The sequence below is a fragment of the Berghia stephanieae genome, chromosome 1, assembly GCF_034508935.2.
Source record: "Berghia stephanieae isolate SIO BIC M18660-M18661 chromosome 1, UCSD_Bste_1.3, whole genome shotgun sequence".
NCBI lineage: Eukaryota > Metazoa > Mollusca > Gastropoda > Nudibranchia > Aeolidiidae > Berghia > Berghia stephanieae.
This window is the reverse complement of record NC_088360.1, coordinates 91,193,675-91,219,504: the sequence shown is the minus strand read 5'-3', so window position 1 is coordinate 91,219,504 and position 25,830 is coordinate 91,193,675. Positions and strand designations below refer to the sequence as shown.

Sequence of the window (25,830 nt, the reverse complement as noted above, 5' to 3'; positions counted from 1 at the left end):
GGTGATATTGGTGGTTGTGGTATTAGTGGTAGTGATGATGATGTGGTAGTGGTAGTTGTAGTGATAGTTGCAGTGATGATGATGTGGTGGTGGTGGTTGCAGTAGTAGTAGTGATGACGATGTGGTTGTGGTGGTTGTAGTAGTGGTGGTAGTGATGATGTGGTGGTGGTGGTTGTAGTAGTAGTTGTAGTGATGATGCTGTGGCGGTGGTGGTGTAGTTGTAGTGGTAGTGATAATGTGGTGTCGTGGTTGTAGTAGTAGTGGCAGTGATAATGATGTGGTGGTGGTGGTTGTAATGGTGATGGTAGTTGTGGTAGTGGTAGTAATGATGGTGTGGTGGTGGTTGCAGTAGTTGTGGTATTGATGATGATGTGATGGTGGCGGTTGTAGCAGTAGTGGTAATGATGATGTGGTGGTGGTGGTTGTAGTAGTAAGTGTGGTAATAATGATGTGGTGATGGTGGTTGTAGTAGTAGTGGTAGTGATGATGTGGTGGTTGTAGTAGTTGTGGTAGTGATGGTGATGTGGTAGTGGTGGTTGTAGTAGTAGTGATAGTTGCAGTAATGATGATGTGGTGGTGGTGGTTGCAGTAGTAGTGGTAGTGATGATGTGGGTGGTGGTGGTGGTTGTAGTAGTAGTGGTAATGATGTGGTGGTGGTGGTTGTAGTGATGATGTGGTGGTGGTAGTTGTAGTAGTAGTGGTAATGACGATGTAGTGGTGGTGGTGATGGTTGTAGTAGTAGTGGTAGTGATGATGATGTGGTAGTGGTAGTTTTAGTGGTAATAGTAGTAGTAGTAGTAGTAGTAGTAGTAGTAATAGTAGTAGTAGTAGTAGTAGTAGTAGTAGTAGTAGTAGTAGTAGTAGTAGTAGTAGTAGTAGTAGTAGTAGTAGTAGTAGTAGAAGTAGTAGAGAAAATTAATATGAAAGAATGTTTTAAAAATGTTGGTAACACAAATAAAAAGATATAGGCCAAAATAATATTGTAATAACAGATTCATAACACTGTGCTAAAAGTTTACTGAGTTCGACAATAAGTAATCTAATCTCAAATGATGATGAAAAAGGTTTCGGTTATAAGTGTAATTGTAGAGTAAGCATACGTACAAGAGGGGGTAGATGTAACAGTAACAAGGTAATACTTAAAACCAGAATTTAAAAAAATAAAACACATTCAAACAAACAACAAAACTTCCAATATTTCTTGCTAATAGTAATAACAGCGCAATAAATCTTAGTCACGCATCACTGCACACAGAGAATGTATGGCGTTTTTAACCTTTCGAGGCGAGGTTGATATGCTGTCAAAACATAATCCCTCTTTAACTGACACCAATAGAGCAGTAACACCGATGCGACTTGAATCATCATGAATTTCACCGAAGTCCATGTCACATCGCTGCTGGTAAGAACGGGATTAATATTTATTATGTCGAGTTGTATGTGTATTATTGTAAAGTCGAATCTCGCCTCAGACGGGTACATGTCGGGAACCATAGTCAAATTAAAGGTCATATTATAATATCTGGATACGGCAGTCTAATGTGAAAGGCTTGGTGAGAATTCAATTCAATAACACGCATAGGTTGTCAATCCTCGTATCTCTACACTCAGGATATATCACCCAACAAAGGCTTAAAACTTAAAATTAACGCCAAAGGAGCTGAAACTGAAACAAGACGGCAAGCGTTTATTCCATTCCTATTGAGTAGATTATAACATGAGAGATAAAGTCCTCAGGTAATTTAGATTGAAAGCGTTCTTTTCACTCTCTCCCTCCCTCCCTCTCTCCGCCTGTTGACGATAATTGAACATTTTATTTTATTTTTAAAAACTATCTCCGTTTATTCTGGTGAATACGTAGGACAAAATAGTTTAAAAGTCTTCAGTAAAACCTCAACATGGTTTTAAACCTGACATAATAATCAAGTGGTGACGTTGTCTCCTCTTATCACAAAAAGTCAAGCGATATTAAGCTTGATCAAATGGGTGACAATGATCGAAAAATTGATGGTACCTGCGTCGTCCTTTGGGTAAAGCGGTATACAAACATTAATCCATCCAACCCAGGTGTGAATGAGTGCCTGGCAATAGACACAGTGATCGATAGTATAAGAATGCTATTACAAAAAACAAAAACAAAAACAAAAAACACTTGAGAGGCGGCCTATACAACATGATATGGAAATGAGAATGACGGGGGGGGGGGGGGGGGGGGAGAGGGAGAGGGAGAGAGAGAGAGAGAGAGAGAGAGAGAGAGAGAGAGAGAGAGAGAGAGACTTTGAAAGATGAATAACAAGTGATAAGAACAAGTGTAGTAGTAGTAGTAGTAGTAGTAGTAGTAGTAGTAGTAGTAGTAGTAGTAGTAGTAATAGCAGTGGCGCTTTACCACGCAATAAGTTACAAAACACTTTGCAATAGCAATCAGGACATGATTTTTAAAAAAATAAATAAAAGAACACGGTTGTGACGAAGTCAGATTAGATGACAATCCAACAGCATTCCCAGCGTAAAATATAATAGATAAAATAGGCACGTTTGAGGCTAGTGTCACTTACTACCCCACCCCCCAGCAGATTCAACACACGAACACAAAGCTTTTCTCAACAACGCCGATACTATTGGACAAAGAGAAGGACATCCATATTTTAAAACACTCTTGAGGTCTATAGGTAAAGACACCGCCTTGCAGCAACACACTAAATTTCCATTATAAACCATAATCCACAACTTGGCATGTGAAAAAGGAATTCCCAAAAATGACTGAAACACAAGGTTGAATAATAAAATCGTCGCTGTTATGCCTTCGAAATGATAAATCCAAAATTCTACACAGGATACACAGTGTAGAAGGTGAACCATACTCATAAAGAGGCTATTCTGCTACATTACAACGTATTGTAACGGACAGTAACTATAAGGACCTTTTCCCCTGCCACATAGCCTATCTGCTATCATCTTTTGCCTAGCTCGCCTTACGCTGTAGCATGCCTGAATAAGGCAAAAAATAGCCTTCTTGCACGGACCGACTGACTGACACTGCGACACAAACGAGATAGGCGAGTAGAGAAGGGACAAGTTTTCACCTTCACACACTGTCGAGACCTAAGCCCATACCTGACAACCCCCGTCCCCAGGGCAGACGACGGCCAATAATAAGTACCATATTACCCCCCCCCCCCCCCCCCCCCCTTTCCACACACACACCTTTTATTTCATTCTCCTTCTGGGCTCAATGTGACAACCGAATGAGAAAGCTGTTGGGCAAAATAAGTTGGTGTCAGCAGGGGTTAAAGTTTAAGGAACGAAGGGGGACCGGCCATACTGTGCAGAACAAATCATAAAAACACGAAAGAATTCTATTCAAGTTCACCGATGTGCCATTCATTATCGCAATATTCAACCGCAGCGATGTGTGCCTTGGACTTTCACGGATTTTAATTTTTTGTTGTTATCTAAAGAGAATATTGTGTATCTATCACAGGCTGCAACTAAATAAGGGCCGCCAGCTGGTGCGAAAAGGAGGAAGGGGGTGTGTCCCACATTCCAGTCATGACTGCCTGCGTAATTTACGCGTAGGGGATGTGGAGTGAGTGTTGCTAATATCAATGCAAACTGCCTGAAATTCTAAATTCAAATTTGGTATGTTGATTGCAATAAATGCATTATTTTAATTGCTACTACTACTACTACTACTACTACTACTACTACTACTACTACTACTACTACTACTACTACTACTATTTACTACTACTAATAATAATAATAATAATAATAATAATAATAATAATAAAAATACTTTTTTTCATAAAAAATAAAAATTATCATCACAATTATATGAAGTATTTGTATGCCTAGTCTATCGTGAATCATTATCACTATTATCATACTACAACCACAATCATACAAACTGATAATGCATGAAAAAAAAAACTTGGAGATACGAAATATAACACAAAAGAACACTCCCATCTCATAATCTTTTTGCTAAAGTTAAATTATAACTTACCACCTAGCTGTAATCTGATGTCGAGGTATTGAGGACATTTAAATGAGGTCAACTTAAGCCTAGGTTAGGTCCGAACACAATTCAAAAACCTGATCTTAAATTCAATTGGCAAAACTTTATGGTGTAATTTATCCCAGCATAAATCTTCCTCTGCACCTACTTTAATGTACCAGAAGTCACATACAAATATCAATGGAGGAAATCCCAATTGCTACACTTTATTCTGGTGATGTCAGCAACCAGAATTTAAAAAAATAATAATTCAAAGCCTTTAAAACTATTGAGACTAAGAGATGATAAACCCTAATTTCTATCTACAACTTTTCCATGGGCAATAAGCCATAATATCTTCTATATTAGACAGAGCGATGATCTAGTAAATAAATCCTTTTTGTCTGCGAAACTGGTTCCCCCCCCCCCCCCCCCCCATTAAATTATATGGTTATAATCATTTTCATCATTAACTGTGATACGATTTGACATACAATTAATTGAAGTCCAAATTGGTAAAAGATAATGTCTTTGATTATATGGTAATACCGAATTCTGTCGTTAAAGGGTCAAATGTAATTTGCAGATTATATTATTCACCAATTACAGAAAGCGTTAAGTTCTATTCTCCTCAAGTTATAAAAAAATAAACAATTGAAAGATTGCAAAAGTTGCAAAACAAAGTTGCACTTACAAAATCAAAGAAAAATTACCATATCACATGCAGAGGCCCCTACCCAAAGAAGTCGCTAGGAGGAGGAGGAATTTCAGGTGTAATTGAGGAATCAATTTATAATTCTTGAAATAAAGGATGTAGTAATGTATCCTTTGAGCTGAAAAAGAGGAATGATTCCACGAAAAGAATGGTAGGGGCCTCTGTATCATGCCTATTTTGAAATAATTACAGTCGGGTAAAGAATTAGATACACACTGTCACGGGCTTATTTAAAATTTATATTTAAAGTTCAAAATCTGTGGCGCCGGAAGTCACTTATAAACAATTTCAGCTTAAATAAAAATCAACATTGAATTAACGGCAGAATTAACCCCTACAACAGAAAGGGTACACATCATTCATTATGTTTTACAAGGAATATAAAAGTATGTAACAGTACTGACATTATCCAATACATTTTACCAAAATATAATACAAAAGTATTGCTCATATTTGTTTTTAATTATTTTTTATTGATTCTTCCTGATTGCAGTGGACATATCTCAATATTTTTTTGTATTGCAGACCTTTTTCCTTCTTTTTCATAAGGACAAGGTAAGTTATTTTAAAATATTTGGCAACTACGAAAATGTTTTGGAAATTGATGAAGGGCATTTTAGTTATTATTATGTAGTAATAGCGAGCAAATAAGTTAAAATAAGATTGACTTCTGGTGAAGATGTAATATTCTTCCAAAATCATTATTCGGCAGCAATCTGATTTTTGGAGTTAAAAAATAATGTGCAAAACATAATCAGTATGCAACTAACATCCCAACATAATAAAAATAAGAACGCCTAAGGTGGTAAAGTACAAGATAACAATGAAGTGATCCCCTGTTAGTAATCATTTACCCTTGCCCTATCAATCAGGCCCAACACATATTATACTTTTAAAGAAAATTCATAAAAAACTAAATTCCATCTTTTCTGTGTAATTCATTTCAATATCAATTTATATGAGAATTATGACAGGAAAAATAAATTAAGTTGAGAAGTGTTTTAATATGCAGGCGGGAGACTATAACTATAACTATCTATCACTATCTGGAATATGATGTCAATAATATTCTAAATAAATATATTATTTTAAAAATCGTGGTTGAATATAGGTCATTAAACCAGACATAAAAAAAACCAATGATGACAAATATGATAATGATGAAATAATGAAAATGATAAAATAATAATAATAATAATAATAATAATAATAATAATAATATACTAACAATAATAATAATTATTATAATAATAATAATAATAATAATAATAATAATAATAATAATAATAATAATAATAATAATAATAATAATATAATAACAATAATATAATAATAATAATAATAATTTGTCCTTTCCCATCATCATCTACAGCTGTTAATGTTTAACATATTATCTTTAAAAGTAAGGCAATAATGTGAGATAATATTGATTGGCTCTGTTATTCTATATAATATTTACTAAATCTAAATCTATAGTGATGGAGTGGTGGCAGCGAGTTTTTCCATTTCCATATCTGTTGTGAAGTTCAAGCTGAGTGATGGCGATTGTTCATTATAATAAAGACATGATTAAAAACAAGTGATCCATTCATATTAGCCTACAAGCTAGCTAATATTTTTTTTCCAGACAGCCAAGAGTCTAATAAATATATGCCAATTCACTTTATATTTTATCAACTAAGATTGTAGGAGGGCGGCATGTCTCCGAATTCAAAATATAATCAAAAAGTCAGAATCGTTTGTGCTTGCCAAGTAAATAGATTAGGCCCTAGCATTCTTATAGTATGGGATTTCACTCAAAACTTCTGAGGAGTTTGGATTAAAAATTAAGCGTCAGCCATTTTCATTTTGACGCCTAGGCAGAGCATCAATCTATTTTAGGCCCCTGACTCCGATTAAAAGGTGAAACAAAAAGTGAACTTCCAGAAACAATGTTGACTCTGGAACTGGGATCGATATGGATGTTTCGACTTTAGACTAAAAAGTGGGGAGACTAAATTTACTCAAAATACGAACCTTTAGTCGAAAAAAAATCCGTATCCAATATTGCGACGAATAGAGTAATCCTTTTAGTAAATCCAGCGTAATAGAACTCACCAAATGGCTTGCTGCTTACTCATACTGTTCACTCATTTTATTTTAGAATTTTTAAACCGGGACAAGCTGAAAGAAATTAAAATATTGTCTCACTACGTCATCTTATCTATTCATATGAAGTAAAGACCAAAATCCAACGTTCCACATCAATATAATGGCCAGATTATAAATAGAACTTTAAAACAAGTAATAAATTCCCAATCACTGGGCGTCTTTTCTCAGGTGAATCACACACACACCACCGTTTTTCGCTTTCTAGGTGATGACTACACACATACAGAAGCATCGCACCATCGGGAATTTCACACAGTCACAGTCACAGTTGCTATCGGCACGGAAGTTGATCAAAGGAAACAGCGCATGCGTATTGGGTACTATTATTGATCAATGAACCAATTCAACACGAGCAAATAAAACGTACTTTTTAATAGACATAGAAATTAGGATATAAATTAGTTAGTTAATTTGCTCAAATTTGCAACAATTTGAAATAATCAGTAAAAGTACAATAGCTGTGATCAGAATTTATTGTTAAAGTTGTATCGGCAGTAGAAGCAGCAGCAGCAGTAGTAGTAGCAGTAGTAGTAGTAGTAGTAATAGTAGTAGTAGTAGTATGTATGTATGTATGTATGTATGTATGTATGTATGTATGTATGTATGTATGTATGTATGTAGTAGTAATAGTAGTAGTAGTAGTAGTAGTAGTAGTAGTAGTAGTAGTAGTAGTAGTAGTAGTAGTAGTCATCGTCGTCGTAGTAGTAGAAGAAGAAGAAGAAGAAGAAGAAGAAGAAGAATGTGTTATAAATTTTATTATTTTTATTTTTATTATTATTATTATTATTATTATTATTATTATTATTATTATTATTATTATTATTATTATTAACATAACTTATTATAGTAAGGGTTGTTCAGATCAAAAGCCTATAATTACCTTGTGAAGAGAAAAAAGAATAGCTCATGTCAAAATTTCCCTGATATTCTGATCATAACTTGAATCACCGTCGTCGTTGCTTGAATCACCATTACATTATAAACATTCAAAATTATATCAATTAAAAACGTAGTCATCAAATTCATATTTTAGGTTATAGAACTGGCGATTGCGGTTTTGAAGTGATTTATACATTTGGAGCGACATTTGGAGTGCACATTTATGCAGGCCTGTATTCCTAACGCAATTATGGGCCTAATTTAACATCGTTGTTATGGATAGCATTTTGCATAAATCTATAGATTAAAGATTACAATAATGATACACGCGGTAAAGATAGTATTTCAACTTAAATGTACTCATGTATATATGGTGTACAAACATATATCTTTAACCGTGACCTGCAAAGCACACAAACACACACACACACGCGCACACACACACACACACACACACACACACACAAATATATATATATATATATATATATATATATATAAAAGATAACCATAATAATATAACAATGCATAATATATACCATACAAGATTGAAAGCCATGTTAACAGCAGTGCAAACAAGTATTATTCGTCATATATAAATCTCCCATCATATAATTTCCTGTCTACTAACACCTTGAAATAATCCATAGATTTTGCATTCTTTGTTTCAAATTTCAAATTGTTCCATTTCTGGACAATTGACAATACGAATACCGAACCAGTTTTGTCTTATGTTTGTTTTGCATGAAGAGACAAATCAATTGGGCGGAAATTTGCCCACGTTGCTTTGGAGTCTTTGGTTATAAACTTCAAGATGTCCCATATATTAACTGTCCTTACCTATAATATTTTTTTTATAATGCCGAATAATTGTCGAAGAATATAATGTTAAAATTATTATTATTATTATTATTATTATTATTATTATTATTATTATTATTATTATTATTATTTATTATTATTATTTTATTATTATATCATTCATTATTATTATCATCATTATTATTATTATTTATTTTATTATTATTATTATTATTATTATTATTATTATTATTATTATTATATTATTAGCATTAATTATTATTATTATTATTATTATTATTATTATTAGATTATTATATTATTATTACATATCATCATCATCATCATCATCATCATTATCATCATCATTATTATCATTATTATTATTATCATTACATTATTATTTATTAGTATTATTGCATTAATTATTATTATTATTTTATTATTATTATTATTATTATTATTATTATTATTATTATTATTATTATTATTATTATTATTATTATTGTTTTTGTTGTCTCAAGTGGAAGCGTCGACGTGTACTTATTTACACAAATTTGTGCACGTCGGACTAAGTCAACTGTACGTCGGTTTATGTTAAAAATACTCATCAGCTCTGTCCGTCAAAACTATCCGAGACGAGTGACCTCATCTTTCTTCATTCTATTTTAAAAGTGAAGATAACCAACGACGTTTTACTGCGTGGGGTCTAATTTGTCCTCTCATAGTGGGCTGGGAGGCACTTACTTCGTCCTCTATCCACCTATATATGTCTTTTTCTTGGAATGAGATTACTTAGTTTTGTCCCGACCCAGGCCATGTCCTTGACTAGGAGGGAAAGAGTCAAATGTATAGTTGTAGTTTTCGGATATATTTTCTCCTTGTAAATCAGCTCTCTGTTATGTATTATTATAATGACCTGTAAGCATTTGAGTCTATTCCTCTTCGTCTTAGTGGAATCCTGTGCCTGTGTCCGGAAGAGACTTTTAGATAATCTCACACTACGTAAGCTGATAGGGTGCTCTCAGGATCTACATCCGTTCTCTATTCTAACCATTCCCCTCTGTGTTACATTTTCTCATGTGGTTTTAATTATAAATCTAGATTATTATTATTATTATTATTTTTGTTTTTGACTATCCCATTTTCTTCCCCTTTACTGCTCTAAACTGACCTTAAAAAGCCATAGAAACAGAGATAAAATAAAAGACTTTTAATCCCATACAAAATATGTCGCCAGGATATGGAGAAACAAATGCCTACTCCCCTTCTCTCTGCCCCCTACTCGCACTCTCTCCCCTCTCTCTTTCTCTCTCTCTCTCTCTCTCTCTCTCTCTCTCTCTCTCTTCCTCGCTGTCTCTTTCATGAAAGTTTGGAGTTGTTCTGATCTTATATTTAATTTTACGAGTTATTAGGCTTTTGTCCTTACACTTTCAGGTCGATAGAACATGCTAGAACAGTTAAAGATTACAAACATTTATCGCCTAATAAAAAACGTAAGAGAAGGGTTACTATAGTTGAAATAGAGAGTAAGAGTAGATAGCATTGTACCCTAACCTGAACTCTCAGAATCACGAATCTTAGTTTAACTTGTGACTTTATATTATTTCTTTTTGTTGTAAAACATAGACCTTCCAACGTTGTCCATCACCTTGGTTGATTTGCTTTTTTTCATTTTATTCTCTGTCAAGACAAAAAAAAATTATAAAAAAATAAAAATAAAAATCACTGTACCAAGAAGTGTAAAGCGATGCCTCGACTGCTTTCATCCATTCTACTGTTAAGTCAATTTCATCCAGTGTAGGTGATCACGAACGATCTGGTCTTGGGAGATTTTAAATTTCATGTTCATATTCTCCGAGCATTAAAAAATCTTAGTTAATTATGACAACCGGTATTGTTAGTCTTCAACCTCGAAATAGTTATCCATATTTGAAAAATGATGCTGCATGGCTTTATTTTCTCGAATGTATTCTTTGTCACGTTTGATTATGCTATGTCCAAATCGTCACAATCGATTTTATAAAATTTGCATATATTGGGGATTATTTTCAACAATTCTTTGGTTATGAAATCCTTTAAGTGTAGACGTCTTGTGTCATAGTTCGTAAACGTTCCAGGTCGTGGGTGGTTTTCAGGGTTTTTTTTTTGTTTTATCCAAGCGTCATATATGAAGTTTACTGGTATAAGCTCCTAAAACTATGAATACCTCCATGTCTTTTGAACGTACATTCCGGGATCTTCGTGAGGGAACAGTTTAAGGATTGGCTGGCGATATTGCTGCTCTCTTCGTCTGACAGATAACCAAGGGGGGGGGGGGGGGGGGGGGGTCGAAGAGGGCTGAAATTTAAAATATGACTATTTTTTAGTGCTTTTCACTCTATTTTTATCTTGTGCTTTATCACTCACATCTTTTCAGATTTAGAGCAACATTGTCAAAACAAAATCAATTTCTTCACAAGCCATATAATAAATTTGTGCTTCTCCATTCTGTAAAAGTACTGAGTGTCTGTATAAACGCTGTGGGTTTTTTTAAAAAAGTTCCTCGGAGTGGTGTTATGTTTTCTTTGGAGATTGAAGCCTCTCGGTTTCTAGAGCAGTGAGAATAGAAACGTGGTGGATGCCAAGATCAAAGCCCAGGACCGTCATACATCCACCTCCTTGCTTCAGGATGCAAACGATGAGGACGTAGAGCGTCCGGTAGAACTCCACTGCGACGTTTCTATATTATTTCAGTTTCAAGATCTTGTATAGATGGCGTTTACCTAAAGGATAGACTGTCATGATACATTACAAACGCTCCTACTGTTCAGAACGGATTTTTTGTTTAAGTTGGAAGACCCAAAGAGACATAGAGATGATCCACAGACAAGCAGTCAAAATAGGCAAGATTGTTATGGCAAGTGAGGAAGATGTCCCATGACTGGATACACTGGAAGATTACACATAGAGTTACAGACAAGTGCCTCACCAGGAACCATGAGAATGAAGGTGTTCTGCATGAAGGAGATCCATGTAATCTGACCACCTATGTTTAATCACAAAGATACACAGATCTGTACTTTTTAAATACGTGTTTCACAGTCAGCCAATTACCTCAACCACGTACAAAGCATACGTACCAAATTTAGAACACGTAGTCACATTGAAGGAGACAACAAATACAATAGGGAGATAAAAGAGACTAGAAGAATTAACATCCCTCTTTGTCCGTCCATTGATAGTAGTGGGCCAGGACCTTGACTTTTGAATGAATCCAAAATGTTGGGGTTCTTTCTTTTTTGTTGTTGAAAACATGAAATTGCCAGGCAACAGGATAACCGACGAGAGGTTGTGTCTGTTTTAAACTTGCAGCCTCAGCCGGTTTATCATTTTGCTCTGGGAATCAATTCGTCCCTGGAAAATAAAAATCCTGCAGCTGAACAGTTCTAATTGTAATGTGATTGCCATTATAATCTAATGTATTACTTTGCCAGAAATCCAATGGGCATCCTCTTTGTAACTAACACACTTTCATAATTGGTCACTGCATATTGCTAGATATTTTCATATCCTAGTCGAGTCGAATCGAATCGAATTAGCTAATGAATGTGAAGTGCCTTACCAAGAACATAACCCTTCTTCATGTCAACAATCTCCACCCAAAACTTGACAAAACTAAATGTCCATCCCTACTTGTTTTGTTTGTTTTTAAGAGCTTTACGGCTAATGCAACACTTGCAAAAAGAAAGATCTTGGCGAAAAGGGGAAACGAATTCAGCAGAGACCAGGATTAGATCCAAGAGCAATATTTCCATGTCTAGTCTGAGACCATTTATTGTCCAACACTGACACCTCTACAGGATCTCCGCCATTGGGGATGCCCTCAAATATGGGCACAAAATAAGCATTATATTTAAAATCCTAACAATGATATGCCTTTGTAAAGCGCTTTGAGTGCGTTTAGTGGATATTGTGCTATATGAAAGCTCAATGTTTTAATTAAAAAAAAAATATAATGGAGAAGAATTACAAGGGGGAAAATATCAATATCATCTCTCACAAAAAGGTAATGAAGAACCATCAGTTAAAAAGGGCTAAAATAACAACAAAGGATTAGCTGGCATTATAGACACACCAGTAAATCAATACCAAATGAAGTCTAGTAAAATATTAAAAAACTACGGTTTATGAACTTTTTAATATTCCTCCATCCTAATGATGACAGTCATCTTTACTTATTTTTCCCGAACAGGTCCCGCTTATCGAATAAGCTACACGCTGGTATCAAACTTCTGGGCAATATTGATACTTTAAAAGAAGTACTACAAACTATCGGGAAAGTACCATAATTTTCTTTTGAATATGCACATCCGACAGTAATACTCAGTACGAGTCAGTCGGTTTATTTGAAAAAGAGACCAACGTTCCCGCTTCCTACAGGAGTCATACTCATACACACAGCAGCTGTATTCTAAGCTTGGTTTTATCAATTTAGTATTTTTTTTAAATGTTCTTTTACTGCCTTTGGAATGACGAAAGAATTCGTGTTAAAAGCCTAATTAATAGCTCCATAGTATGTTTTAGAAAGTTTAATTTGTTGATCACTTTGTTACCCATAACTTCTTTGGATGGAATTTTATTTCCCAGCCCTAATTCGTCATGGGAGTTTGTGAAGGACTTGTTGGGAGTATACAATATCTGTATTACTTGGGGTTTCGATTCTTCTATACAGGTGGGTGTCATCCGTAAAAAGACAATTTGAATAAACTTTTCGTGCCATGTCATAAATATACACCAGGAACAAAAGAGAACAAGAACCATTCCATGTGGCTCGTGGGACACCTGATACGAATGGAATTGCTGCTGGGTTTCAACCTTCTCTTTTTCAGAATGGTCAGAAATGGAGACTGCCGTGTGGATGGACATCTTGAATGTCATTATACTTAAACTTTGTTTTTAAGGGTTTTACGGTGCTTGCAACACATTTAGGTTATATCAGCGCCAGTAAAAAGGAAGAAAATGGGTTAGTAAAAAGTTCTAGAATTACAATAAAAAAGCACCCAAAAGAAAGTAAGACAAAGGGGAACTGGAAATAATTTAAATATGGATCAGATGTAGATTCCAAGAGCATACCACCAGTGTACTTAGTTTGAGATCACCTAGACACCAGCACAAGACCCCACTAAGAGGAATACACTCAAATGCCTACATTATACATTCAAAATAACAAAAATAACAATACATAACAGAGAGACGGTTTACAAGGAAAAAATATCATCACCCAAAACAATAACTAAGCATTTGACTGTTTCCCTCCCATCCAGGAATCCAACCAGGGCCAGGACAAAACCAAGTAATCTCACTCCAAGACAAAGACAGAAACCAATTGGAAAACAGATATAAGGGGATAGAGGACACAGTAAGTACCTCCCTGCCCACTATGGGAGATACTTTGAAGTAGACTCTTTATGCTGGTTTTAGTCAAAAGTATCACCCAGAACAAGGACAATGCCACATGAAAAGGACTACTGATCTGGGAGGATAGAAGGAACAACTGGTGACCTCTCTGTAGAGACATTAGAGATTGTTTTAGTTTTTGTTTTTAAGGGTTTTACGACGCTTGTTCTTCTCGTCTGACAGATAACCAAGGGGGGGGGGGGGGGGGGGGGGGGGGGGGTCGAAGAGGGCTGAAATTTAAAATATGACTATTTTTTAGTGCTTTTCACTCTATTTTTATCTTGTGCTTTATCACTCACATCTTTTCAGATTTAGAGCAACATTGTCAAAACAAAATCAATTTCTTCACAAGCCATATAATAAATTTGTGCTTCTCCATTCTGTAAAAGTACTGAGTGTCTGTATAAACGCTGTGGGTTTTTTTAAAAAAGTTCCTCGGAGTGGTGTTATGTTTTCTTTGGAGATTGAAGCCTCTCGGTTTCTAGAGCAGTGAGAATAGAAACGTGGTGGATGCCAAGATCAAAGCCCAGGACCGTCATACATCCACCTCCTTGCTTCAGGATGCAAACGATGAGGACGTAGAGCGTCCGGTAGAACTCCACTGCGACGTTTCTATATTATTTCAGTTTCAAGATCTTGTATAGATGGCGTTTACCTAAAGGATAGACTGTCATGATACATTACAAACGCTCCTACTGTTCAGAACGGATTTTTTGTTTAAGTTGGAAGACCCAAAGAGACATAGAGATGATCCACAGACAAGCAGTCAAAATAGGCAAGATTGTTATGGCAAGTGAGGAAGATGTCCCATGACTGGATACACTGGAAGATTACACATAGAGTTACAGACAAGTGCCTCACCAGGAACCATGAGAATGAAGGTGTTCTGCATGAAGGAGATCCATGTAATCTGACCACCTATGTTTAATCACAAAGATACACAGATCTGTACTTTTTAAATACGTGTTTCACAGTCAGCCAATTACCTCAACCACGTACAAAGCATACGTACCAAATTTAGAACACGTAGTCACATTGAAGGAGACAACAAATACAATAGGGAGATAAAAGAGACTAGAAGAATTAACATCCCTCTTTGTCCGTCCATTGATAGTAGTGGGCCAGGACCTTGACTTTTGAATGAATCCAAAATGTTGGGGTTCTTTCTTTTTTGTTGTTGAAAACATGAAATTGCCAGGCAACAGGATAACCGACGAGAGGTTGTGTCTGTTTTAAACTTGCAGCCTCAGCCGGTTTATCATTTTGCTCTGGGAATCAATTCGTCCCTGGAAAATAAAAATCCTGCAGCTGAACAGTTCTAATTGTAATGTGATTGCCATTATAATCTAATGTATTACTTTGCCAGAAATCCAATGGGCATCCTCTTTGTAACTAACACACTTTCATAATTGGTCACTGCATATTGCTAGATATTTTCATATCCTAGTCGAGTCGAATCGAATCGAATTAGCTAATGAATGTGAAGTGCCTTACCAAGAACATAACCCTTCTTCATGTCAACAATCTCCACCCAAAACTTGACAAAACTAAATGTCCATCCCTACTTGTTTTGTTTGTTTTTAAGAGCTTTACGGCTAATGCAACACTTGCAAAAAGAAAGATCTTGGCGAAAAGGGGAAACGAATTCAGCAGAGACCAGGATTAGATCCAAGAGCAATATTTCCATGTCTAGTCTGAGACCATTTATTGTCCAACACTGACACCTCTACAGGATCTCCGCCATTGGGGATGCCTCAAATATGGGCACAAAATAAGCATTATATTTAAAATCCTAACAATGATATGCCTTTGTAAAGCGCTTTGAGTGCGTTTAGTGGATATTGTGCTATATGAAAGCTCAATGTTTTAATTAAAAAAATAAATATAATGGAGAAGAATTACAAGGGGGAAAATATCAATATCATCTCTCACAAAAAGGTAATGAAGAACCATCAGTTAAAAAGGGCTAAAATAACAACAAAGGATTAGCTGGCATTATAGACACACCAGTAAATCAATACCAAATGAAGTCTAGTAAAATATTAAAAAACTACGGTTTATGAACTTTTTAATATTCCTCCATCCTAATGATGACAGTCATCTTTACTTATTTTTCCCGAACAGGTCCCGCTTATCGAATAAGCTACACGCTGGTATCAAACTTCTGGGCAATATTGATACTTTAAAAGAAGTACTACAAACTATCGGGAAAGTACCATAATTTTCTTTTGAATATGCACATCCGACAGTAATACTCAGTACGAGTCAGTCGGTTTATTTGAAAAAGAGACCAACGTTCCCGCTTCCTACAGGAGTCATACTCATACACACAGCAGCTGTATTCTAAGCTTGGTTTTATCAATTTAGTATTTTTTTTAAATGTTCTTTTACTGCCTTTGGAATGACGAAAGAATTCGTGTTAAAAGCCTAATTAATAGCTCCATAGTATGTTTTAGAAAGTTTAATTTGTTGATCACTTTGTTACCCATAACTTCTTTGGATGGAATTTTATTTCCCAGCCCTAATTCGTCATGGGAGTTTGTGAAGGACTTGTTGGGAGTATACAATATCTGTATTACTTGGGGTTTCGATTCTTCTATACAGGTGGGTGTCATCCGTAAAAAGACAATTTGAATAAACTTTTCGTGCCATGTCATAAATATACACCAGGAACAAAAGAGAACAAGAACCATTCCATGTGGCTCGTGGGACACCTGATACGAATGGAATTGCTGCTGGGTTTCAACCTTCTCTTTTTCAGAATGGTCAGAAATGGAGACTGCCGTGTGGATGGACATCTTGAATGTCATTATACTTAAACTTTGTTTTTAAGGGTTTTACGGTGCTTGCAACACATTTAGGTTATATCAGCGCCAGTAAAAAGGAAGAAAATGGGTTAGTAAAAAGTTCTAGAATTACAATAAAAAAGCACCCAAAAGAAAGTAAGACAAAGGGGAACTGGAAATAATTTAAATATGGATCAGATGTAGATTCCAAGAGCATACCACCAGTGTACTTAGTTTGAGATCACCTAGACACCAGCACAAGACCCCACTAAGAGGAATACACTCAAATGCCTACATTATACATTCAAAATAACAAAAATAACAATACATAACAGAGAGACGGTTTACAAGGAAAAAATATCATCACCCAAAACAATAACTAAGCATTTGACTGTTTCCCTCCCATCCAGGAATCCAACCAGGGCCAGGACAAAACCAAGTAATCTCACTCCAAGACAAAGACAGAAACCAATTGGAAAACAGATATAAGGGGATAGAGGACACAGTAAGTACCTCCCTGCCCACTATGGGAGATACTTTGAAGTAGACTCTTTATGCTGGTTTTAGTCAAAAGTATCACCCCAGAACAAGGACAATGCCACATGAAAAGGACTACTGATCTGGGAGGATAGAAGGAACAACTGGTGACCTCTCTGTAGAGACATTAGAGATTGTTTTAGTTTTTGTTTTTAAGGGTTTTACGACGCTTGTGACACATTTAGGTCATTTCAGCGCCAGAAAAAAATAATTCTAGATTACAATTAAAGCACACAAGAAAAGTAAGACATTGGGGAATGGTACAAATAGGGAACATTTGTAGATTCTAAGAGCATACTTACTATCAATGTACCTAGTTTGAGATCACCTAAATGTCTTATCCAGACACATGCACAGGATTTGATCAAGAAGAACACACTCAAATGCTTATATTATTAATTATACATTTAAAACAACAAATATAACTGAGAGATGATTTACAAGGGAAAAAAAATATCATCTTCCAAGAGCAACACTATGCATTTGACTATTTCCCTCTCAGCCAAAGGACTGGCCAGGGTCAGGACAATACCAAGTAATCTCATTCCAAGACAAAGATAGAAAGCAACTCGGAAAACAGATATATGGGATAGCAGTCACAGCGTGCCCACCATGGGAGGTAAAAAAACCCCATCCAGACATTAGAGATTAACTTGGTAAATCTCCCCATCATATACACGAGAGTAAGCCCAACCCTCTGGCTAAACCATGTTATATCATTCACACATAAAAAAAAAGAAACAGAAGGAAACATAATAAAAAGCTCAACATATGAGATAAATCTACACTAAAAAGTGCAGACATCGGGTATTATTTTATTCATTACTGTACACTCATACAAGATAAGGATACATAGACGCATTTCTACAAATAAATTTATTGTCTAATAGAAGAAGGAGTAATAGGGGAGGGTAGGAGAATAGAATCATTGGTAAAATAGAGAAAAGGCGGCGTCAGTAGTGGTAGTAGTAGTACATAGCAGAAGTAGAGGTAAAAGTAAGAGCAGCAATTGTAGTAAGAGTAGTAGATGTCATCCCTTCTGTTTACTGTACAATACCAAATATTGTGGTTAAATGGTGGTTGTAATACATAATTAATTCTTATGGATAAAGCTTGTGTAAACACTGAGGGGATTATCACTGACTTCATCATTTCACACAAATTTATTCAAAATTGATTACATCATTTCCTATATGAAAATTCAATCAGTCGATCTGAATCTTTTTCTTCTCCCGCCTATTCGTTTCTCCACATAAACAAAACCTTTCCATTTGTAAAACTTATCCATCCTCATAGGAAAGAAAATTAATGTGAAAAAGATTGAGGTAACAAGAAATGGATCATTTCAACATTCACATTTCACATGAGATAAAAAAGGTCGGTACTAATCAAATATTTTCTATCAGGCAGTTTTAATCTACCCTGACATGATATCTACCTCTCTTGCTAAAAACGGTGATTTCATGTCAGGTCAGGTACACTAAAATCAAACCTGTCAATAATGGTTAAGAGAATCATATATTTCCAACTCATTGATCATGTGAACGGTATCTTCTACCTTCTTAGTTTTTAAATTAAGAGGTAAGACGAAATTGGTGAAGTGTACAACAGACGAGCTACTTGTGAAAGAAGAATACAAAGATTTTTGCTTTCTTTGTTTTTTTTTTTGTTGTTCTTTTTCATTGGAAGGAGTGGGGAGGACAAAATAATTTTTGAAAGGGTGAAAATTACTCAAGCAAAGAATATATTTCTTAATTGAAAAATTCCAGCACAACTTTCATGTGACATTTTGATTTTTGATCTATTCAAAAACGGCTTGGAATCTGGTATATTACGTTGATACAGATTTTTTTCTGCCCTTGACTTATTTTCGTATTCTCACGTTAAACCACTATCATTTTTTTTTCTGTGGCAGGTCTGTTCAAACACAACAAATAAATGTTGATCATTGAAAATCAGAGTCTACAATTCCATTATCAAAGAATGGTGATAAATTAATTGTTTTAGATGCAATTTATTAAAAAAAAGGGAAAAAAAGCTTAAATTATATAAATATTTCATCAATATACAAGGATTGTTATGTTTGTTTTTAAGGGTTTTACGGCGCTTGCAACACACTAAGAAGGTCATATCAGCGCCAATAAAAAGAAAGAAAATGGGATAGTCAAAAGTTCTAGAAATACAATTAAAGCACCAAAGAAAAAGTAAGACAAAGGGGAATTGGTTCAAATAGGGAACAGATACAGATTCCAAGAGCGCACTATCAGTGTACTTAGTTTGAGATCACCTAAATGTCTCATCCTGACACAAGCACAGGTCCCCACGAGGAGGAATAAACTCAAATGCATACAAATCATATAATGAAGAAAAAATAATACAGGGCATAACAGAGAGGTGATTTATAAGACAAAAAATATCATCTCCCAAAACTCTACCTGTACATTTGACTGCTTTCCTCCCCAGTCAAGGACTCTGGCCATGGGTAGGAGAAAACTAAGTAATCCCATTCCAGGATAAAGACAGAAAGTAAATCGGAAAACAAAAATAGGGGACAGAAGAAACAGTAAGTGACCTCCTGCCCATTTGGGAGGTCAGGAACTCACCCAGAATTTACAAGGAGTTTGGGGTTGTAGGGTGGAAGGGAAGAGGGTGATACCAGAGGTTTTATCTAACCAGAGCAATCCCTAATGAAGTCTCAATTGGTAATCTAAATCAAAAACTTGCCTGGATAAAAAGTTCATTGGTTAAATCAACCAACACTTTTAGATATTGATGAATGCTAGATGAACTTTCGTTTTAATATCGAGTAAGCGCAGTTTGAAAAAAGGAGCACTTTACTTAAAACGTTTCTAAAAGCAACAATTTCATTTTTAGGTACGTCTACTACAAACATCCACACACACAAAAGCAGTTGTGTGTAATAAATTAAAGAATTGGTAATTAATATATTATGACACTATTCTGTATTGAATATCATACATTCCATAAGTTACAGAATATTAATATCATTATTACAAAGCCGTGAGAAAGTTCTTTTTATAAATACAACATTTATGAATCTCAGAGAAATTATATGATAATGCGCTGGTCAACTCAACGCTCCCCAATATAGTGGTCATATATTAAGACAAATTACATTACCCACATAAAAAAAAAGAGTTAATAAATAAAAGTTCCACTTTAGTCGTATTATTGAGTTGAAACAAACAAAATTTAAAACATAGTTAATTTGACACATTGTGGCAGAGGTATCATTTCCTTTACAATGACCAAAGGTATGGCAGAAAGGAAAATTCATGGTACAACATGAGTTAATTATTTTTTTATATGTAATCCATTTCCTCCTTGTGGATTAGCTTCTTCATTGTTTTGCAACAGTGACTGGCAGTGTCAATTTTTTAATTAAAAAAAAATCAGTTAAGGGGGTTAACCTCAAAATGTGACTTGACAATTTGGTTGACCATCATCACCTATATATTTTTTACCATGAACATCCTGAGCTTTACACATTATCTTCAGAGTGATGATTTATTCCTTATACATTCAGACTACACCAAATCCTTCTCCACGTTTAAGTAAATTGAGAGACTCATGTTTACAAACCAAATTTGTTAAGATATTCACCTCCCTCTTGAAAGAGGTCACAAAGAGAAATAAGACATTTTGGGATCACTCTCACTCAAAGAAAAGCAGATGTAAATCCAAATATTCAACTCTTGTTGTATACAACCCAAAACCACTCAGCGCTTTAAAGCAACTGCTAGCCCCGAATCCCTGCCGAATATACTCCAATAGTTAAAAAAAAAATAACTATATTACAACACAATGAAATTATAAAAAAATGAAATCTAAGAATGTCCCTCAGAGCGATAAATGTAAACATTTCACAATCTCATCACCACCCCCCCCCCCCCCCCCCCCCCCTCTACCAAATCCAGGAAGGAATCAGATCTGAGGCTTAAGAGAAAAATATCCCTGCCGGACAAGGATAGGAAGACGACAACAGACATATCGGAATAGAAGAGACAGAAAGAGATTAACTGCTCCATACCTCTGCCAATAACATCTACAACAATTATCTCACTTTGCAGCAAATACAATACTTTTGTGTGCACTTTACTTTGAGATCAAGCTTTGCAGATCTCCACTATTTTTATTTTATATCAATGTTAATTGCCCTATTCAATAAATGAAGAAAATAATAAATTGAATTGTTAATCAGTATTGTCTCCCGTCTCCTAGAGTGGCTTTGAAAAACTATTGGCTACAGACACGTAAATGTATTTAAGGCCTAATGATGGTCATTGTCTAGCGACAATTTGAAATACATTCATTAAGGCTAGATTTTAAGAGGGGAGTAAGAAACCATTTCACAAAGATTTATTGAAAGAGGCCATGTGCTATCTAAAGACCAAAAAGCTATTGAAGGAGACTGTAGACATAACTTCATGAGTTATTTGAAATTCATGATAGAGAACGAATTGCAAACCACAGCACAAATGAAAAACATAAAATAGTGTAGAAAAAAAAAATAAATTTCAAACAGCAGGTTTCTTTTTCTTTCCGATAAATTACTCCATCTGCACTAAAGTATGTATTTCCATAAAATTGATAACATGACCTGTGACTTTACATGAGTTAGCATTATGCTTTGTGTTGAAACACCTTTTGCCAGAGGTTATGTAATGAATTAAAAAAACAAAAACAAAAAACAAGTAAAAAAAGAAATGTCAGCAATTTAAACAAAATTAATTAAAATCCACATATCGAGATCATTATCTATTTGCACAAACCTACCAAACTATCACCAACAGAGAAACATGAGGTCAATTTTTTTTGAAAAAAAAAATTCCAATGTTAAATTGTATATACAACGGGATATGATAACTGATAGCAAGATAAGTGGCAACTGTGGACTTAGTTTACTTTAGCTCTTTCATGTGCTATGTTTAAAATTGGATTTCTTCATCCCCATACACTATTATTGATTCGAATTTTTTCCATCATTCGTTGATAAATAAAATTTTGTATTAAAAATACCACACAACATAATCTACCATTTATTTTCTCTCCATTATCAAAGCCTATTACCAATGCATACCCAATAATGTTTGTGAATCATAAATAATAATAAGCCAAATGCAGATACAATCACTTTCGTAAAAGAACAAAAAGGAAACATTTCAAACTTAAAGCTAACATTCGTGGATAAGCCCTGCTATATCAATAATTGGTTAAATACAACTGAAAAATGTATCATAGTGCCTTATAATTCTTTTATAAATGGTAAGCTGAAATTAAAGTTAACTTTAACATGAACAATAAATAATTCACTAAAACAATATCCAAAAACAAAATTTCATTGAAGGAAAATAAAACCCATAAAAAAAAAAAAAAAATAAATAAAAAATCACGCAATAGTGCACAGCATGAAGCTAGTTATATCCTGTTCATTTACTGATGTTTGTGTGTGTGGAGCCAAAATATTGGTCTTTAATGTATGACAAGATAAATTACATAACATATTTTAATTGTCAATAATTAATTCAAGTACCTATTATTATGTATGTTGGACGCCTGGTGAAAACATTTTGATTGCTCTAAAATATTAATCAAGACTATGTCCTTTGAATCTCTCCCCCAGAAAAGAAAAAAAAAGAAAAAATTTTATACTGAAATAGGTTAGAAAAGCATCTTTTAAAATGTCCTCAAACATGTCACATTATATTATCACAACGCTAAAATCTTTCACAGAGAAACAAGTAGGAAAGATCTCCTCGATACATAGCCTTCCCCCCATTTTTCATGTGACAGTCATTCGCTCTGGCACACTTGCCTGACTAATCCATTGAACACATCATTCAAAAAAAAAAAAAAAAAAAAAAAAAAAAGAAAAAAAGTCAGACACTAATTGCTAGATGGAAACAAACAAAACGAAAAAAATAAAATAAATGGAATAACTTTTAGACAATTAGAGTACACATAGTATAAATATACTTACATAATTTGTACAATGATCCCTTACTGTATGTATTTTTTTACAATCATTTGTACATACCAATGTTTGAGATTACATTTAACTGATGTGCATTGCTTACATACTATTATGATGAATGCCAACTTTCATTGAAATAACAGCAACATTGACATAAAGGAAGGACGCAATGACATAAAAGACAAACAGGGCGAAGGTTATGTGATTAAATAAAAACAGAACACTAAAACATTGATATGAATAACAATATAAAGTAGCATGCACTCATTTTTTTTTTTGTTACTTTGTACAAACATTTTATATTTCTTTTATGTGTTATGGCAAGTACAATCGTAAATTGTGTCTGATCTAAAACCTGTTTTTGTTGTACTTAATATATAATTCCAATGAAAGTAATTTACCTGTAGCATACTCTCATTATGCTCAAATTTATTAAGTTCCAATTTTTCAAACTGCCATTTTCTAAACTTAAAATTGTGGCAAAGTTCAAGAGACGTTGCCTATTATGCTATGAGCAACACATTTTTGAAGCGATTTTTAATCCTATATTGTAACCTTGTCAATTGCTCTCAAATTGGCAAAATTTTAAGGATCCAACATCCCCCAACCAATTGAAATCAGGTAAAATGAATTTTCTAAACAGAAAAATTAAGCCAAAAGCATGTCATACAAAAACTTTAGCCAACGCATCCGCCCCTGCACTTGCAATGAATGGTTTCTGTGGGTGGAAGGCAACATCGTGAATGGACTCTTCAAACTTTTTGCGATGTGACGTGATTTCCTGAACACAAGTTTTACTTTCTAAGTTCCATAATCTTATTGAACAATCGTGACCTAAAAAAAAAAAGAAAAAGAGGAAAATAGGGTTGAGTCTAATTATTGTAAACAAAGTCCAGAATTACATACATATAAATCTTTGACTTATAAGAGGCAATAACTGGTAAATACATAAGCACAAAACTTCTCCCTTCCAAATTGCTGCCAAATTTTCATAAGAGGAGAAAAAAAAAGTATTCTAGATAGACATAGATACACGTTTATATTTAGAACCACAACAGTTCAAGTCTCATGCCCAGTAGTTTATTGTCTAAAATTATTAATAACATATTTGGTATTCATTATAGCTAACTTTTCCAAAATTTCATGTCTAATGTCGCCTAGTCATAATTCATGAAGTGCAGTTGACATTGGCAACAATCAGGTAGAAAAGCTTCCCTCCTAACAGAGTTGTGTACATTGAAATGATTTTGATTTAAAGTATTTTTCAAGAAATTCAAAAAGTAGAGAGAACAATTATACTTGGCAACTATGTTATGACTGTCCACAACAATTATGGAGAGGAGCAATTTTATGTTTTTGTAACAATACAGTTATACAAGGGGGGAGGGGAGGGGAGAGAGAGAGAGAGAGAGAGAGAGAGAGAGAGAGAGAGAGAGAGAGAGAGAGAGAGAGAGAGAGAGAAAGAGAGAGAAAGAGAGAGAAAGAGAGAGAAGAGAGAGAGAGAGAGAGAGAGAGAGAGAGAGAGAGAGAGGAGAGAGAGAGAGAGAGAGAGAGAGAGAGAGAAAGAGAGAGAGAGAGAGGGGGGGGGGGGTATATATTATCTTTTGCCTAATTTTTTTCAGCCAGTTATTTCAGTTCAAATAACTTTATTCAAACAAAGTATAAATACGGCTTTAAAAAATTAAAATTAAACCATTGGGACAACTTACTTCCAGATAAAAGATACAGGCCATTGGGGTCTATAGCCAGGCTGGTTACTGAATCTAAGTGAGCTACCATAGAATGAATAATTTTTCCTGAAATGAAATGTGGATTGTAAAATTAAGGCTCTGTTGCTGATATGAGCTAAAAGTTTGTAATATTTGACAAAATAGTAACTTAAGTAAATTTAATAAGTCCAATTATTTACTTATCTTAATAGTACTCATAAGAAAAAGATGAGAGTAATAACATTTACAGTGGGGAAGACTAAACTAGCATCTATGGGAGACCTTCAGACATTCTCCTCTGATACAACACACAAATACAAAAATACGAATATAAATAAATAATCTTTTAAAGTGCACTTTGCATATGCTATGCCTTCAATGTGAGCACATTCTAAAAGCATATTATCTAACTCCAAAACTGACAATAAAATATAACTTTATTTTAGAGGGAAACTTCTAATAGAAGGGTATTCTTACAATTGAATAGAGCATATATCATATGACCCTTACCAGTATTATTATCAAAGAATCGTATGTGTCTGTCTTCATGTGCTGTAATGGTTATAGGTAGAGTTGGGTGATTGATAACCCGGTTTATTTGATTGTTCCCTGTTGAATCTGAAAAGAGACAAATGGTAACTCATTTAACCTAACAATTTTTCACCTTTGAGAACACAGTTTTACTATCAGCAAAGAGAGAGTGCTCTTGCAATCGTGACACAGAAGTTAATCACAGTCTCTATAACATTGACCAGATGGTGCTTACCAATGCTATTACTCTTTGTTTACATGCTGATGCTAGTCTAGTGAAAAGCAATTTC

At 34.5% G+C, this 25,830-nt stretch overlaps 2 protein-coding genes across 23 annotated transcripts in view; both read right to left on the bottom strand.

Moving 5' to 3' along the window:
* Positions 1 to 7,164, bottom strand: part of LOC144961638 (protein numb-like) — a 75,596-nt gene extending 68,432 nt beyond the window's left edge. For 2 of the 19 annotated variants that reach the window (XM_078894842.1, XM_078894836.1), the window contains exon 1: positions 6,729 to 7,155. The gene's annotated coding sequence lies outside the window, so the exon portion shown is untranslated. Of the gene's footprint in view, positions 1 to 2,697; positions 3,174 to 6,728 lie in introns of those variants that run through there. The other 17 variants (XM_078894759.1, XM_078894833.1, XM_078894848.1 and 14 more) reach the window with 16 other exon arrangements.
* Positions 7,165 to 18,071: 10,907 nt separating this feature from the next.
* The window catches only part of LOC144961609 (striatin-3-like), a 33,699-nt gene continuing 25,940 nt past the window's right edge, over positions 18,072 to 25,830 (bottom strand). For all 4 annotated transcript variants that reach the window (XM_078894738.1, XM_078894751.1, XM_078894747.1 and 1 more), the window contains 3 exons: positions 25,520 to 25,627; positions 25,010 to 25,096; positions 18,072 to 24,134 (listed from right to left, as the gene is read on the bottom strand). In XM_078894738.1, the coding sequence (XP_078750864.1) occupies positions 23,965 to 24,134; positions 25,010 to 25,096; positions 25,520 to 25,627 (365 nt within the window). In that variant the 3' untranslated portion in view covers positions 18,072 to 23,964. The remainder of the gene's footprint in view (positions 24,135 to 25,009; positions 25,097 to 25,519; positions 25,628 to 25,830) is intronic.